Source organism: Tiliqua scincoides, chromosome 2 (assembly GCF_035046505.1).
Source record: "Tiliqua scincoides isolate rTilSci1 chromosome 2, rTilSci1.hap2, whole genome shotgun sequence".
In the NCBI taxonomy this organism is placed as follows: Eukaryota; Metazoa; Chordata; class Lepidosauria; order Squamata; family Scincidae; genus Tiliqua; species Tiliqua scincoides.
Window position 1 is genome coordinate 153,595,293 of NC_089822.1, and position 18,599 is coordinate 153,613,891.

The 18,599-nt window shown below is 41.8% G+C and overlaps 1 protein-coding gene across 1 annotated transcript in view; it reads left to right on the forward strand.

Moving 5' to 3' along the window:
• The window catches only part of SPAG9 (sperm associated antigen 9), a 109,112-nt gene that overhangs the window by 5,549 nt on the left and 84,964 nt on the right, over positions 1 to 18,599 (forward strand). Inside the window, exons 2-3 of the mRNA XM_066613339.1 lie at positions 278 to 398; positions 11,650 to 11,720. Coding sequence (XP_066469436.1) covers positions 278 to 398; positions 11,650 to 11,720 — 192 coding nt within the window. The remainder of the gene's footprint in view (positions 1 to 277; positions 399 to 11,649; positions 11,721 to 18,599) is intronic.

Below are 18,599 nucleotides of genomic sequence, written 5' to 3' on the forward strand. Positions count from 1 at the left end.
AAATGCAGTCACATGCCATGATAGCATCAAGTCTAATATATTAAAAATAAAATATTGAAACGAATGGGGACCTACCTGAAATTGGTTTGCGGCCCACCTAGTGGGTCCCAACCCACAGTTTGAGAAACACTGACCTAGAGTGTGTGTAGAAATAATGTAATGTGGCTTCTACTTGTACAGTTAAACTGTTTCAAAAATATATTGGCTGATTTATGGGTATTGTAATAAATGCATGTTTGATTATGCTTATGAATATTTTTCTTTTTTGACTTATTAGAAATTTATTGAATTTGAAGATTCACAAGAACAAGAGAAAAAGGATCTGCAAGTAAGAGTGGAAGCTTTGGAGTCACAAACACGTCAACTTGAACTGAAAGCAAAAAATTATGCTGATCAGAGTAAGTAGGACTGTATCAGACTTTAACTGGGCTTTTGCTACTGGGTTTACATGAGTTTTTCATGTTCTACGGGGTAGCTATGTTGGTTTGTAGCTGCAAAAACAGCAGTCTTGTAGTATCTTAAAGATTAACAAATTTATTGTAACCTATTATTATAGCTCATGAACACTAGTAATGAAATCAGTTTTTGCTTGAGAGAGATGCTCTATGTGCCTTGTGGCCAGATGTGGCAGCCAGCTGAGCCACCATGGAAGTACTGCCCATCAACTGGGGAGTGGAGCAGTGGCTGATGACATGACCCACTCCTAGCTGTCACTAGATAATGAAGGGTGGAGCAGTCTGAAGGGAGACAAAAGTGCCCAAAAGGAGTTTAAGGGGCTCATAGGAGTCATCAACTTGCTTGGCTAGCCAGGTGTGGACACCTCTGGACAGACACAAAGCCAGAGGAGGTTACATACTATGCTGAACTGATTCTTAGGCCAGAAGTGCACTCTGCTACCTACAGAGACCCTACCCTGGGCTGTCCTTGGGGGCAAAGAGCTTCCACCTGACTCCCAGCTTGGGACACATGGAAAGAAGGGGAATTGGCTAGGTTATATAGGCTAGGTTGACACAACCCAGGGGACTAAAAGGATCCCCTGATTTTCCTGTTAAGCTGTAATGGTCATTAAACATTATTGAAGTGAAGCACTAAGGCTGCCTTTCTTCTTGCATTGGCCTTCCAGAACCTCCTCAACAATAAACTGTCCCTGTGGGAGGTGGTTATGGAAATGTTAATGTTATGGTACAGTTGATGGCCATGGTATGTGTGGAGGTCTCTCCAACAGGCCAAGTGGGAAGAACAAGGCAAAACCACTGGCTTATGTCTCACTGCACCTTGTAGGCCACAAACATTTTGCAGCAGCTGTGGGAACAGAACTTGTTAGTGGACTGGGAAAGAAGCTCCTTATCTTGAATCTCACTTGAGCCAGGTGAGAGATCTGATAACATACTGCATCCTCAGGGTCTCACTAATTTGAACATTGGCTTCAGCTGTGACTCTCCAGTTGGAGAGGGGTCAGAGTGAGTGATGGACACTAGCCTCAGGTGATGAGATCATTTTCCAGAATCTTCAGCATGTCCGAATCTCTGGTGGGCTAAGAGCTAAGTTTAAGGTATAAAAAACCTTCTATTGGGGCGGAGAGGGAGAACCAATCTTTGCCATTCCATCATGGATGTTCATATCGGCTGAGGTACGATAGGTCAAAGAGCTACCCTTTGCTTATGTTCATAAGTTAGAAAGATCCAAGTGAGCATTGGGACAAGCTTATGAGCTTAGTTTTATAGTTTTAGCATTGTGTGTGTTTGTAATATATATATTCTCTGAAATACCTTAAGACTGTGGTTTTCAAACTCTCAGGGAGTTTTACTATAGTAAAAGCTTGCTTAACCGCCCTACGTGGCTAACCCATTTTTTTTGTCCAGCCCACAGGTGTACGCATTTGGTCCCTGTTCTGTATATACAACTTTGGGAAGAACCAGCATCCCTGCTCATCTACACTGATCAGAGGAGAGATGCCAGTAACCAAGTTTGCTGGTTACCAAAGTCATCTCCCAGCCCCCTTGCTTGCTTACCAGACAAAACTTGCCACTGTGATGTCTCTAGGAATGGGACTTTCTGTTTTCTTCACAGCAGCCCTGCTTGTGAAGTTGATAGTTTCCATTCATAGAGAGCCCTCCTACGGAAGACAGGAGGGCAGTGCAGTGCTGCAGAGTGAGCCTTGTTTGTGACAGGTGGAGAGGAAAGCTTTGTTAACAACTATAAAAACTTTTAACTGGCATATTTGATTGACCAGCAAATGTGCTTCTCCATAGATACAAGTTAGTTTTTACTTTTGATGCCCTCCTTGGTCTCAAAAATAGTTTCCTGTGTGGGTTGGGGCAGAATAGATAACACTACATTGTAAGACCTCTTGGCTTATGGAACTGGTTTCATGATTCTTTGGACACTGGTTGGTGTGTTTTGTCTCTTAATTTAACCAGTGAGGAATATTTTGGCACTTCGGATTTGGCCAAACAAATCTTGTTTTTTTATGTTTTTATCCTACCCTTCCTCCAAGGAGTTAAGGACACTATATATAGTTCTTCCCATTTTCAGTGGTTCTCTCCTCTTATCCTTATAACCCTGTGAGGTAGATTAGGCAATGATAGACAGACTGGCCCAGAGGTCACCCTTGAGCTTCTTGGCTGAGCAACTACTTAAATCCAGATTTCTTTGGTTATAGTCTCCTGTTCTAACCACTACACCACATGCTTATTATTCCATCTTTTGGGATAAGGGGCTAGAATAGTGCATTAGGCTCAAAGTAACCTTGTAGGTTGACCACATGTAACTTCTTGATCCACTAATCATAGGTAAGAGAGCATAATTTTAGGATTGTGTGTGCCTTCTTAAGCGTGCGAATTCCTGGTAACCTTAATTCTATTAATGTTTAATGCTAGCCAGGTTTTGGGGCCCAGTTCTGTCCAGTTTTCCAGCACTGATGCAACTGTGTCAGTGAGCTGCATCCTGTGGTGGGGTTGGGCAACCACGGCGGCCTCCTCAAGGTAAGGGAACCCTTTTTTCCTTTACCTTGGGGCTGCTCTGGTGCTGGAAAGTTGACCAGGATTTTTAACTGGCTTCAGCGTTCTGGATTCAAATCCTATTAAGAGCAAGCTCCCGCTACTGTTGACCATGATCAGTGTTGGTGGGTTTACTGATCCTCCTGGCCTTAAGAGAAAGTTCCAGGTAAATATGTGTCAGAGCAAGAAGGTCTGGGGGAAGGGTCTGTGATCTCAGAGCCATAGTTGAGGAACTGAAATACCAGCCTCTATGAGGTAGGTTATGCTAATTCTCCAGCTGGAAGTGAAGAATTCAGTTAGGGTGTGTTTCTTTGTTGTTGTTTTTTTTGGCATCTGTTCTTTGTTGTTTGAATATTTATTGCTGGTATTCTTCCCCACCCCCCAAAGCAGTAGTTCCTAAACTTTTTAGCACCAGGACACACTTTTTAAAACAATGTTCTATTGGGACTCACCTAGACTTTTAAAAAAGGAGATAAAGAAAGAAATATTTATTTATAGGTACAGGTCATGCCTCATTATCCACCAATTTGACTCGCCACTGATACTGGGATCCATCATAAAATGCCTAGCAGCAAGGAAAAACAGCAAAATCCCATTTCTGCCTTCACACTGTTAATTATAATTCCTTTCCATTATTCACCCATTTAGTGACAATAAAGTATAGCATCTATACCAATGCATTCTGGGGTGACAGTGGAGGAGCACCAAACTTGGAAATGGATCTTTAAAGCTATTTTCCCACTGATTTCATATTCACTTATTTTTTTATCCACCGAGGATTCCGTTCCATGACCTGTAATAACCAGAAGGAAAAACCTACAAACATTTTTCTCCCTATATTTACCCATGCTTGTAAACTGCAGGAGCTCATCTCCTTGCAGGGCAGTTAGCAGCTACTGTATCTGATTTTTGAATAGCTTTAGGGCTTGAAGCAATTAGTTATCTCATCTTTCCATCACCCTTTGGTAACCCACTAAGATCAGTTTGTGACCCATGGTTTGGGAACCACTGCGCTAGAACATAGTTTAAACCAGGGGTGTCAGACATAAGGCCCAGGCGCTGGATGCGGCCCGCAGAAGCTTTTTATCTGGCCCTCAGGCTCTCAGCTGCTGAGCAATGCTGAGGTGACACTGCTGAAAGAGTGACCTGCATGATAATTGAGCTCTCTCATATCTTGAAATTTAATCAAGATTTGTGTATTTGCTCTCCTATCTTTAGCAGCTAATGAGTTCCTACACGAGAACAGAGTGTTTATTTCTGGTTTTGACCTGTGTAATGACATCACTTCCTGTGTAATGACATCACCTCCAGCTCTCAGCAGGCATCATGAATGCTATTTGGCCCTCTGTATGAAATGAGTTTGACACCCCTGGTTTAAAGTTTAGGACAGTGTTTCTCAAACTGTGGGTTGGAACCCACTAGGTGGGTTGCAAGTCAGTTTCAGTTGGGTCCCCGTTTATTTCAATATTTTAGTTTTAATGTATTAGATTTGATGCTATCCTGGTATGTGACTGCATTTGGGGAAATGTTACACTTCTGTACTTTCAACAGGCTATGATGTATATGCTTTTAAGAATGACAGTAAATGGGACACTCATGGGACTTACCTGGATAAGTGTGGGTAGGATTGTAGCCTAGGATTGTTAAAAATTTTCTGGCTTGATGATGTTACTTCTGATCATGACATCATTTCTGGTGGGTCCTGACAGATTCTCATTTTAAAAAGTGGGTCCCAGTGCTAAAAGTTTGAGAACCACTGCGTTAGGTCTAGTCTGAACTCTGTTGCTATGAAGAACTGGAAAGGAAACAAGAACTAAATTTAAGTAGTTTAGCAACAATTTTTAACACTCTTGTTTGAATCTGACTACTTATGGCTGACCCAAAAGTCACGTTAACACAAACCTTTAAAAATGGCTTTGTATGAGATTCATCTGGTGGATAGTGACATTGCATGTGCGCACATTCAGTATTTGCTGCATAGGCCTATTTAGTATTGTCTGTTGTATCTTTGAATGTAAGGATTTTGGAACATAGGAATTTTTTTTTTTACTGTTGCAGTGGGTATGGAAAGTCTGTTGGGGGCTGTGCGGGCTTGGTTTTAAATAAAGAGAGCAGGTGTAGGAAAGGAATCTGTTTTATCAGAATGCTTCCCAATAGTTTGCTAGTGTAGGTTTTGGTTTAGCTAATGAAAGTTGTTTTGGCTTGCAGTAAGTGCCTGATGTAAACGAGGAATTGGGCATTTGTGCTGTGGGGCATTGTTCTCCTATTTTTTTCCACCTTAGAATAATGATCATAGACAAAGTGGAACTTAAGGGCTTCAACCCTTTGTTGGTTTCTCTACAGTTTTAAGGAAAGATATTGATTTTGCTATGTTTTCAGAAATACTGCCACTTAGTTTGGAGCAGCAATTGCATTTTAGCTTTTTCTTAGACCAATTAATGACCTTTGTGACATCTTGTTAAAGAGAGCAGAGTTCTCTGGCTGGAATGACAAATGTTTAGAACCTCCCTGGTGATGCCCTGTATTAAGTGGGTTGTATTGTAAGAAGTGCAAGCAAGAACTTTCCTTCCATCTCCTTGGCACAGCAGCACCCTGTTTCACGCACCTTTAAAACCTGCTATCTGTCTGGAAGAGAATTGTATGAGGTGCAGAAGGCTCCAGAGTTTTTGGGAGATATGTCTCTCTCTTTCTCTCTCACTTCCCTTGGCATAAATGAAAATGCCTTTTGCTTGTATTAGGATACAGCCCTATGAGAGCTAACTATTCCTGTTGATCTGAAGGCCCAGTGCAGTGTTAATGTTCAGATGTTCAACTTGAGCAAATGTCTTGTGCTGATGTCTCGCAAATGGTAGCTTTTATTCCTGAAGAAAATAAATTGTATGTACAGTACTGAAGTATTACCTAATGATCAAACCTGAATTTTGTAACTGGTTACTTTGCTAATAACTGTGTTTTGGTTGGTTCAGTTTAGACAGTATGTTGATAGAGCCATCGGACTAGCCTACCTTGTTTTTCACAAATACAGTTTAAGAAATGCTTCTCTCCAGTTCTGACAAGACTTTATTTTGGTGCTAGAAATTGTAGACTTCTAGGGTAATGCTTGAGTGGCAGCAGGCTTGCTTGCAACATCTCTTGCATGATTGGGAACTTTGCAGGCAATAGGATACTACGTGCTGCATGTACAGTACATATTTTTTGCTTCGGGCCTTTCGACTTGACCGCTTTGCATGCATTCATGTATCATGTATTCATGTGGAATCTTTTAATTTGTAGTATTCCCATTGTATTTAACATTGTATTAAAATATAATTGTTGATACCACTTAAAGTGTCTAGGTTGCTTGACTACTTCACCTTTTGTAGTTAAATGAGTAAAACGTGAAATGGTGAAAATGTATCTTTAACCTCACTTCTGGCTGTATCTTTAGCACTAAAATAAGCGAAGGTTTGTATAATAAGTACAATCAAATGACCATTAAGGGAGAATTGTTAGGAAGGTTTAGGCGTTGTGATATATGCATGTCCTATACCTTAGGAAACTCCTCATGTTTTGTTTGATTTGAGAGGTATGCAAATTTATTTATTTATTTTTCACATTTTTAAATGCTCTTTGTCACTTCGAAGGGAAAAAATAAGGCCACTCTTCTTCCTCTGCTTTCTCAGATGTAAATGTGATGAATACCTGAAATCAGAACACCTCTACTAATATTAATGTGAACTTTGGTTAGGTCTTTCAGTTTGTGTGTTCTGTTTTTAAACCTGTGATGGGGTCAACGGGACCTTTGTTGGGCTTGAGGCCATGCTAAATAATTTGTTTAGAAAATATTTGCCCTGATTTTCTCAGGCTCTCAAGATGCATATTCAATAAATCATGCAGCATCATGCAAATGAGGAATTTCTGCCATAAACAAGTACTTTGAAGTTTTTCATATTGCATTCAGCATTACCATAAGATCTCAGCAGGGTGTGTCTTTCATTTACTCTATTACAATGCTTGGTTCATTTGAGACTGTGTGAAGGCCTCCAAAGATGGAAATTTCTGCCTTGTCTCTTTTCAATATGTCCTGGATATGGGGAAGTCAAAAGTGCATCAGAAACTACATTGCTGTTATTGAGTAATTTAAATATATCCCTTCCCCCCCTCCCCAGTGCTTGGTTAATGTCTGCTGAGAGTTTGCTGGCATTTCCTGGAAGCAACCATTCACAAGTGCCTGTTGGCAAAGATGGAGTTGTGCTGGCTAATTAGGTGGATGGAGAGAGTCGGGGTAGTTGTTCAAACCTCTGGCTGTGGAAGAAAACTTGTGCGATTGTGTTTTCTCTGGCCATGGACTCTGGCAACTAAGATGATCAGTGGGTTATTTCAAATATGCTTTCTGTGCATAGCCATCTCTCTACTTCCTTGTACTCTTAAGTCAGAGGCATGTGTGTCAACTTACATGTGCTGGTAATCATAAAATATTGCAGGAATCTCATAAAGAGATGTTAAACAATCTTCTCTCCTTATCAGGTGAGATTGGAGTAATTGCTAAACTATAGGGTGGTTAAGTTAGCAGCTGAGCAACAAGGTCTTTTTGGGAAGTTACAGAGACTTCTTCCTTGAAGATTTTAAAAATAAGAATGGACAGATTTGGAAGGTGTGCTTTAGGTGTGGGTAAGTATTGTAGTGTGGAGGGTAAACGGAATGGACTAGTTCCAATGAATCTTTCCATTTCTAATATAATAGACCTGTGTGGATTATCTTTGTAGTATGGACAGAGGCAGGTCTCAGTGTGCACCTTCATTTTCTTGAACGTACAGGCTTCTTCTAGAACGCAGCAGTGAGGCAACTGTTCCTCCAATTGGTTCCTCTTCACTGTCTCATTTGGGAAAAGTGTTATCCTTCTGCTGTGTTTTGATGAGTGGCAGGTTCTGCCCTGGCATCAAGACCAACAACTCTGAGCTTTGCATAGATGCTTCAGATTTCAGTTCTGTATATTACCGTATGTTTCTCTCTCCTTTACTCACCCCATCTTTTCATTTCCTCAATTTCTCATTCTCGGGGCAGAGAAGTTCTTTGGTCATCTTGATTTGGTTCCAGAAGAGGTGAATCACCTTTAGCTCTGAACTGCACAATGCGTTTCATTTGTCTGTAAAGCTCAAGTGTTGTGAGTTAGGAAGCAGGAAAAAGTACCTTCTGTATTAGGACGCTGAGCTGCACTGCACTATCTTCCAACCACAGCCGAAGCAGGGAAGAGATGAATTGTGTGAGACTTTTTGAAACAAATGCTTTTTGTCAGGGCTCCTCTGAAGATACTAAAGAATGGTTCATATGATGAAAGGTATTCCCAAAGTTGCATTGTCTTTATGGTTAAGCCAGCTGTTCTCAAACTGTGGGTCGCAGCCTCGTTGATGGTAGATTGTGAAGCTAAGAAAATACATACGGTTGGATCTCAGTATCTGTGAGGGATCTGTTCCCAAGATTCTGAAATCCTTGGTTAAACAAATCTATGGGTCTGGTCCATAGGACCACCAGCTGTGACTGGAGCTGTTCTCCAGTCATCCTCTGGAGTGTTCTGAGGCTCACAGTGGCCTCTACAGGCCTGAGAAAGGCCTCCAGAAGTGCCAGAAAAGTGCTTCTAGTTCTTGGGAAAAAATGGAAATGGGTGGCAATCATTATTTTTACCTTTCCTAAGGCATGGAGAGTACTTCAGAAGGGTCTGCAGGGCTCCCCACACCACCTGGAGGCCAACATGGACTGTGGTAAAGTTAAAAAAACTTGGTGGTGGCGTGATTGTGGCAATTGCATTGCTGCCATCCCTCCCACCCCAGCCAAGTGTTTGAGCAGTTCTCAAACTCCTGGAGGGTTTGAGAACTGCTACTGTAGTAGGAACGCCCATACTTGGTGGGCAACCAAACAAGATAAATTGTCTCTGGGAAAATTATGTTCTCAAGAAATGAGATTCATAATAGATATGCTCAGAACCAGGAACAAAGTGCAAAAAACCCAAAGAAGTTCATGCATACTCCACCAGTGCTAATACTGAGATTTCTGAAATGGAGTAAAAACCATCTTGATAATTCCTTTGTTAGTTAAGGAAGCATTAAGCTTTAGTCCCACATAACCATGGGACAGAGTTACTCCCACAGGTCCCATTCATGACTTTGAGCGTCCTCTTGAGTCTGTAAATTTCTTTGAGCTGACTTCACCTATTGTCTGCCAATACAATAAGCCTACCATTTTTACTGTGGAAAATAAGCAGTGGAACTGGAGAGTGAGCAGTGGAACTTGAGAGTGCACTAAGTACACCAGTGTTTAGGTGCCTGGACTCAATTATTAGGAAGTTGCTTTCTTAAGCAAGGTCAGCTAGCATTTGAAAGATTGATTGCCCAAGTGGGCAACATATTATCTGCACAATATATAGAGAGAATCTCTATCTTGTATAGGAGACAAATCAGTGCTTCTGTTAGAACATTCTCTATTCTTGACACCTTTTGCTTCCTAGGAGTTTGCATGTTGTCAGATAGTCCACTAGATGGAGCATAAGCTGTTGTTAAATGATTCAGTACATAGGAACAGACATATTACACAACTGGGGACTGCAATAGAATGGAATGGAAAGCTTGGTCTGTGAACAGTCCCTGCCCTTTTTATTTGTTTATGTAGAAGCTTTTAATTCTACCTTTCTGTCTCCGAAGAGGCTCTCAAGGTGGCTCACATCCATTCAAGTATACAAATATGATGATAAAATCACATTTTTTTTTCTTTTCATCCTGATTACAGTTGGTGTTTCTGTGATCAAGGAAGGGGGGAGAAGCCAAGAATTTTAAAGAGATGCCAGCAGATGGAGGTGGTGGTTCTTTGCCTTGCAGGCTTCTTTTCTTTCTCTTCCTCACAGGGCAGTTGCAGTTTCAATGGCTACCATGAGTGAGGAGGGCCATAGTCTCTAAGTCTTCCATTTTCTGTGTCTGTATAGCTAATGAGGAGTGGTTGTTGTGACTTGGACATAGTTTGTGTTTGCAAGTGAACTTTTCTAGATGTTTAAACCATAGATGTTATGAATATGTTTTAAAAACCTATTCACATTTTCTAGGGGGAAAATTGATATGTGTAACAGTACATAATGGTTGGTATATCAGAGACAGATGAAGTATATTCTCAGCGGTTTCTATATATTGGGAATTGATAACTCAGACACATAGCTAAGCCTTGCCTAATGTTAAAAACTACATGGATGTATGCAGTTGAACCTCAAATCTCTATTTCCATCTAGCAGAATAATATAGCAAGTTCCTGATTTATAGAAGCCCTGATTTGTGTAAACTTGACTTTGCACAGGAGCCATACATGCTCAGCCTTTACTGCTCACTACTCTTGCCCCAACCCAGATCATCCTATGAGAAATGGGCTGCCTCTCGTCTCTCCATTGAGGCAGCCATCGGCAATGGTAGCCCTTTGGGAGCCTATCTGAGCAGCTCTGTGTTAAAAGATAGCAACGTCTCTGTTGCTCAGGCAACAGAGATGCTTAATTCAGGCTTGGAGGGGGGAGGGAACCAGCTCATAGCCCCTTCACAAATTGCACCTGGGACTTAAGACCCCAGGCTGCTGCTGATCAAGTTGCTAGTGGGTGAGAGGCTGAGGGTTCCAGCCAGCCCTCTCTGACAATAAGGGAAGTACCCAGCCTGTGTGGAAGGATGAAGACTTGGCTGAATGAACCCCTTCAGTTTCTAAACGCTGAGGCTTCCTAACAAGGGTGTTCACCCAAATGGATACTTGGGTTCCTTCCTGTTTTCTGCCTTTCACTATGATCAGATCAGGCATGTCAAGGATCCCGTGGGAGTGCCCTCTGGTGGACCTATGGGGGAAACACAAGCACCATATTTTTTTCCTGCTTTGTTTGATTGAAAAAGAGCATGTGTAGAGGAAGGGGCAGATTCAGATTTGCATAAAAATCAACTAATATAAGCTTGTTGGGAGCAAGACTAGTCCAGTCAGTACAACAGTGTTTGAAAATTAGCAGTGGTGGGGGTGCTGTTGTTCCAGAAAAATGTGACCTAGTTCATTCTATTTTTTAAATATCTGCTTCTCTATACTTAAGTAATAGGTATAGGCTGGTAATAGTCTGCTGATTGTCTGGTTTTATTATTATACCTCAGCTTCTTTCAAAGTTTTCATGCACCAGAATACACAGCTGCATTACAGGAGAGTTGATGGTGAAACGGTCAAGCGTGGCTCTGTAATATTGGTGGTGGCAGGCGTTGGACAACTGCTTTACCAGTAGCCACCTCCCCATTAATGGCAAAGGGATTGGTTGCTCATGCCATGTAAGATGGGATCTTATTTTTTCTACAATGTGGGTATATTGTGAAAGGCTTATTGAGCTCAGTTATCATTTGGTCTCGTGGACTGCTGCAGGTGCAGCAGAGAGATCCAATTAGGTGTTGAGCCTGGGACTTGATTTGGGATGCCCTTCAAGTGCTCTGGGCCACAGCCCATCCTACCCAGCTTGCTTGTGAGAAATGCTTAAAAAGGAATAACAAAGCATGTTGTCTGAAAAACAGCAGGGCTGACTTCTGGATGAATAGCGTTGATTTGTGGAAACTAGAACTGATTGAACTCTGTTTCTGTAGATGGCATTTAGTCTGCGTTTGAGTAAATTAATTGTCTTTCTCAGTTGGCAGACTGGAAGAGCGGGAAGCAGAGCTGAAGAAGGAATACAGTGCTCTCCATTCAAGGCATACAGAGGTAGGTAACTCGATATTCCCTGGAGCTACCTTTTAATTTGCTTTAAACTGTAGGTAATTTTTTGTAAGGCTTTGAGGGGTAAGTATATCAGAGGCAGCTTCTTCCATTGGGGAAAGTTCTGTGTTAGTTTTCTGAGAAACCTCTTGGGCAGTGGTGTTGCTAGGAGGAAGTGGGCTGCACCAGGTGATGCTTATGGGGGGCGGGAATCACTACAAGCCAAAAAAATTTTAAATCTTGGTATATTTGAATAATACAATTATGTATAATTTCATGCAGAATGCAGTGAAACACCTCATGTTGAACTACTTCTATCAAAAGTTATAACTGAAAAACCAGTAGGGGTGGGGCAGTGGTGCATCACCACACCCACCACCCAAGTTGTTGCCCCACCCACTGCTTGGGAGGAAGTCCATTCTGGGGGTGATGCACTGTCCTCGCGCACAGGGTGACGCAAACCCTAGTGTTGCCACTACTCTTGGCTATTTGCCCTGTGCTTTTGGAAGACTCTTTGTGATCCTCACTCCTTTTTGAGCCCATGCTTAGAAAGTTGTAGATTGCTTTTTTGGAGCCTGGGGAGAAAAGGAAATTTCTTTTTGTTGAATTCCTATTTGCCATGATAGTGAGAGCATTTTTCCCCAACTCTAACAGTGTTTTTGACTGGTTCATCTTAAGGCTTCTTTCTCATCGTACAGACTGGATGGTAGAGAGGTTTCCAGGCATGTTCCATGACATGTTTTGTTCTGGTTGAACTGTTAATCTTCTTGCTGCATGATGGGCATTGTTGAAACTGTATTTTGCAGAAGGGAGGGGTTTCTTCTACTTTTCCCCATCTGGTCTGAGATGTGTTTCCCCTTGGAGGAGTGGTTGCAGGAAGCTTGGCTCAGTTTCCAGTCCCATAGGAAGGAGACGCTATTACTGTCTAGCCATGGTTGCTGTATTCGCCATGAAAGCCATGGAGAATACAGACTTCATGGTAAGACATTTTCATTATTGTTCCACTCACCACACTTGACTAAACTTATCTTGGGTAAGGCATTTTTAGGCCGCACCAACACAAACTTTCTTCCTATGAACCAAATCCTGGCCATGATGTTTACTGAGAAAATTCAGGTGACATCTTAACCCATTTTTGCCTGGCCCACAGATGTACACATTTGGTTCCTGTTGCATATATGCAACGTTGGGTAAAAATGGCTTAGCATCCATATGCCCTTTGCTCTTGTTATAATTCTGTGTACACACGCAGGGCTGAGATCAATTTAATAATCGTATCTTACTAGTTGTCATTGTTAATTGTCACTGTACTTTAAATAATTATGGTCACTAACTGCATCTCTTCATCCCCTAGCTCAGTAGTTCCCAAACTGTGAGCCGTGGCTTCCCGGGGAAACCAACCAGAGGAGCCATGGAATCCTTGCAAAAAACCTGTCACCCTATACAGTGTATAGATTGTAGCCCTAATGGGTCACCATAGTCAATGGCCCAAGAGGTCAAGGGACTCACCCGTCAAAAAAGTTTGGGAACCACTGACCTAGCTCTTTGACATCACCAGTCTTTCTCTGTGCCCATATGCATCTGTGCCCACGTGAAGAAGGTCACACTTGGAATTCCACAAAAACGCCTGCCATAGTCTTTCTGGGAATTGGCTTTTGCACATCTGACAGCTAGAATGAATAAAGCAGTCATTTTAGCTGATAATGAGGCTCCTCATGACAGTTTTGATTTTTTTACTTATTATTTGGTTTTTTAGTAGAAATGCTAAAGATGCAGAAAAAAGCTGGTCAAGTAACTGAAGGAATGTTTTGGTAGGGGAGGGAGAGCTAATCTGTGTTATGTGTTTTATAATCCCAGCCTATGCATGTGCACTCCAAAGGAAATATCACTGGTTTAGGTGGAACTTGCTCTCAAGGAAAAGTGCACAGGATTTCAATGTTCTTCTTTCCTAAGGAGCAGACATTTGTAGTGAGGAACAGTGGGAAGTAAATAAATGTTGTTATATTTGAAAATAATAGATGTCTCTCCTCTCTTTTAAACAGCAACCTTTATTCAACATTTTAATAGAACTTTTTGGTCAATTCTGAGAACCCTAAATGAAGAATTTCACCTTCCAAAAATCTGATTTCATCATAACGAATAAAAAATAAACCCAGAATATTGCTTTTTTCAAACTTGTAGGTAGTATTTTAACTTTGGAAAAACTGCCTCAGACATTCTAGCTTTTGGGAACTCATGCATTATTACTCTTTAAGATGTTATGGGACTTCTTTGTGTTTTGAAAAAAAAAAAAAACAACCTTGTCAGTCATTCACTTTTTGTAATACCATTTACATAAAATGTATTTTAACAGGGAATCAAGAGACCGAGGACCCAATCCTATATAGTGTGCGCTGGCTTGTTGCTGATGTGCATTGTCACAAATGTTCTGAAAGACATGTCTGTGGTCCTCAGCGCTGGTCCAGCACTGGTGCTAGTCCAGTGCCAGCCAGCGCTGGGCTAGTGCCAGTGGACTGCTGCTGCTCTGTGGTCGTGCGCACCACCGGGTGGTGGAGAAGTTGGTGGGGGTGTGGGGGGAGGCGACATTCTGGGGTGGGGAGAGGGCGAGAAGGAGGTTTGCCAGGGGAGGGAGGCGGAACCAGTGGAGCTTTGCTTCACCAGATCCTGAGCCTCCGTTTCAGGCCACCGACCCAACATGGAGGCTTTTGATTCTACACTGACCCTTGGGTCTCCATGGAATTGAATAGTCCCCTTCTCCTGAGAAGTCGCTGGCACTGCCCAGGTTGCTTTCAAGATGCAGCGGTAGCCATCTTGGCACTGCTGCAGCCCCGGGCGCCGGGAAGCTCAGGATTGGGCTGTTAATTCATACTTGTCACTTATTCTGAAGTTGGTCCTAGAAACAATAAATGCATCATATCTGATACATCTGATGTTTAATAAAATTCTGTAAATATCTGCAGGGAGAAAAATCAGCCTTAAATTAGAAGGGGAAAAAAATAAAAAACCATGTAATTGCAGATTAGAATAATAATAATAATTGTATGTTTATAACCTAAATAAATTCCAGCTGTTATAGCATATTGTCTAAGGGAATGAGCTAGAAATCGGGACAGTTTGAATCTCATTTCTACCATGAACTTACTAAGGGCCCAATCCTATCATCTTCATTTTCAGCAGTACACTTGTACCGCCAGGTTTGGGTGTCACAAATGTGCCATAAAGCACGTTCGCAGCACCTGGCGAGGAGGAAGTGTCAGCACTGGGCCTTAGCGCCAGGAAGATGTTGACGAGGAGCAGCGTGTGATGAGTATCTTGATGGCAAGGCAAGAACAGCTCCACTGGATCAGGCCATAGGCCCATCTAGTCCAGCTTCCTGTATCTCACAGTGGCCCACCAAATGCCCCAGGGAGCTCACCTGATAACAAGAGACCTACATCCTGGCGCCCTCCCTTGCATCTGGCATTCTGACACATAGCCCATTTCTAAAATCAGGAGGTTGCACATATGCATCATGGCTTGTAACCCGTAATGGATTTTTCCTCCAGAAACTTGTCCAATCCCCTTTTAAAGGCATCCAGGCCAGATGCCATCACCACATCCTGTGGCAAGAAGTTCCACAGACCATCCACAAGCTGAGTAAAGAAATATTTTCTTTTGTCTGTCCTAATTCTTCCAAGACTCAGTTTTAGCGGATGTCCCCTGGCTCTGGTGTTATGTGAGAGTGTAAAGAGCATCTCTCTATCCACTTTATCCTTCCCATGCATAATTTTGTATGTCTCTGTCAGGCCTTTGGCATCCCAGGGCCTGAATTGTTGTAAGCCAGGATGTGGCAGGAGGGACCTTGATGTCTAGGCCTGGTATGAAATGTCACTTAAAGGAACAGCAGCACTGTACTGTATATGTATGCCGATGCAATCAGCTCCACCTGTTTCAGGTGGGAGTCATGTGACCCGGGGAGATGTGTGCACAGTCATGTAGGCTATGGAGGAGTGGTGCAATGCACCACTGGACAGCCAATCAGAGTGGGTCACAAGACTGTCTTGTGACTATGAGGTCACCCTACTCTGATTGGCTGACCCCAGTATATATGGGGCAAGCATAGACACCAAGGTGTGCGTTGTTGTGGTGGACTTTCTACGTGCCGTGCTGCTGGTTTGTGTACTGATTTGGACTGCCTTCTCGTGACTGTGACCTGCTGTATCCCTGACTTCTGGACCGTTTGACTGACTACTCTTCTGCCTGCTCCTTTTACCAATACTTTTAATTAACCAATATTTTAAAATTATTGGTAAATTATTTTAATTATTGTTTTTAATGTTGTATTTTTAATTGCTGTAAGCCGCCTTGTGTGCCCTTTGGGCATAAAGGCAGGATATAAAATAAATAAATAAATAAATACGTGCTTCTGCAACAAACAAGCCTGTGTCTGCTTCTTTGGCTCTGTTTGGGATTGCCTGCTTCTTGTGCTGTTTTCCTATGCTCCCGTGCCATTTTGCTATCGGGAAAGCAAGGGCTTTCCTCCCCTGCTGACCTGACAGTCTCAATCATCTCCCCCCTCAGGCGCCTCTTTTCTAGGCTGAAGAGGCCCAAACACCATAGCCTTTCCTCATAAGGAAGGTGCCCCAGCCCAGTAATTTCACTATTGTTGCCCCTCTGGGCGCTGGGGCAGCATAGGATTGGGCTGGCCAGATCCTTCAACAAGTCACTCCCTCTCAGTGTCAGCTCCCTAGCTGTAATATGGGAATAATACTTGCTTACCTTACAGGATTGGTGAAAGGACAGCAAGATAAAACTTGTGAAATGCTTTTTGCATTCAAAGTGCACTGCAAATACTATTATATTATTACATCATTGAGTTTGGAACTGCTTTTGGTTTGGATAATGTGTATAATATTGCTTCAGTATACAATGGATTTGAGTAGCACAACATGGACACTGGGAGAGTTTGTTTAGGGGGCAGATGGTGCATGTGTGCTTGGAGTAGGGTGTATGTTATGGAACAAATTGTTGCTTAACTAGTAAGCCAAGCTGTTTGTTCACCCTTGCTCATGCTTTGAAAATTTATGCTGAGATAAATGTAGTTCTTTAATATGTTCCAATATTCTTTGTACTGCAACGGATGAGCATGGATATTCCTTTGGTAACTATATTTTAGGTATATTTTAAAATGTTTCACTTTGATTTGTAATGCAGCACTTTTATGCCCTCTTTCTAATTAGTTGATATGTGAAGGTCATTCAGTGAACGATGGAATGTAATATTTGTATATTGTATAGCAAAGAGATTACAAAAGATCACAGCGCAATGCAGTAGGAGAGAAATGAAAATACCATGTATTAGAAGACTGATTGGTTGCACAGTGTGGAATGAGAGTTCATATAACATGCCATTAAAAATTCTTGCAATGAATGGAAGATAGAGCAGTCTCTCAAGGAAAAAACAAATGTCAGAAGTAGAGCTAGCTAGATGAGCACCCAGTTTTGAAGATTGGAGGCCTAATTTCAAAATGGGTTGTTTGTCTTGTCTCAGTCAGTAATATTTGATTTAGAACACCCTGGTGATGCACCTAAGGTGCAGACTTCTTGTTCTGAAGTCTTGCATGGGGAGAACGCAAAGATGGTTGCAATGAATAGCCTGCATTAATAATGGCTAGATAAAATAGTTATTTCTCTACAGATTTGCATCTGGCTGGTGCTGTGCTACCGCCATACTTGCAAAACTAACCTCTGCACACGCAGACATATTTCTGAAAAAATATGTGATGGGTGAACATTCGGTTAAGAAAAAAGGGTGAACAAACTTATATGGGTCAACAGCTGGCCTTGGAATATTCTGTAAATGGCTTCCTACATTACGAAGATGGACACGCCATGGTCCGTGATGTAACAAATAAAATGTAACAATGTTTGCACAATTTTATTAAGTCATATGATGCACCGTTTTTGAAAAGTTGTTGGACAATTTGGAAAGAGTGTTGTGATAAGTAATAAAAATAGTATTGGTGCTTTCATTTAGAAAGTGTGCCTTGATAATCTTCATGATTGCTACAAGCCTCAGCTCCACAACATTAATGAATAGTGTTAAAATTTTGATAACAGTAAGCCTTTGTAAAAATGGCAGGTTCCTTTAATTTTTATGTAGGGCTATGTGTCCTAGCCTTGAAAATATTGAACTATAGCCTAAATCTTTCTTCCATGAATGAAAGGCACATGCAAGGGGGAGAGGAGGGAGCAGTAACTGCTAATTTTCCCATAATCCCAGAGCCTTCCATTCTCTACATAATCTTCACTGAAGGGTCCCTTAACTCTTAAATGAGTTTTTGGAGAGTGGTTGAAGCCTATCAAGCTGAGAAGAAGGTGGAGGAAGTTTGCTTCTAGCTGTAGAATACAACCCATCTTCAATACAAAAGAAGTTTTTAATCATTTTTTCCTCATTCTCAGTTTAACATAGCAACAGTAGGTCAAACTGTGATGCAGATTAGTGGGTCTTCAAAAATCATAGTATCAGTGCATATGACACTTGCTGTATATATGCAAAGTTGGTTTGGATCAAAGTAGTTGATTATTTGAACTTGTTGCTTGGCTTCTGCTTATAGTCTCACAGATGGACAATCATTTAAAAAAATGCAGCTGTGGCCAGCTATCATGAAATCTCCAGGCCTTCTTGAGGAATCTTCATGCTATTTACTAAGGATAGCATTGATATGGAAGTTTAAACTGTAGACGGTAAAAGAGAATTTTATTCTGACCTGTACAATGTATTGGATTGTAGCCATAATAGGGAGCCACCACCAATGGCCCAGTAGGCCAAAGGAGCCACCAGTCAAAAACATTTGGGAACCACTGGACTGGAGAATCGCACGTGTGAGTGAATTGAAATGTCTTG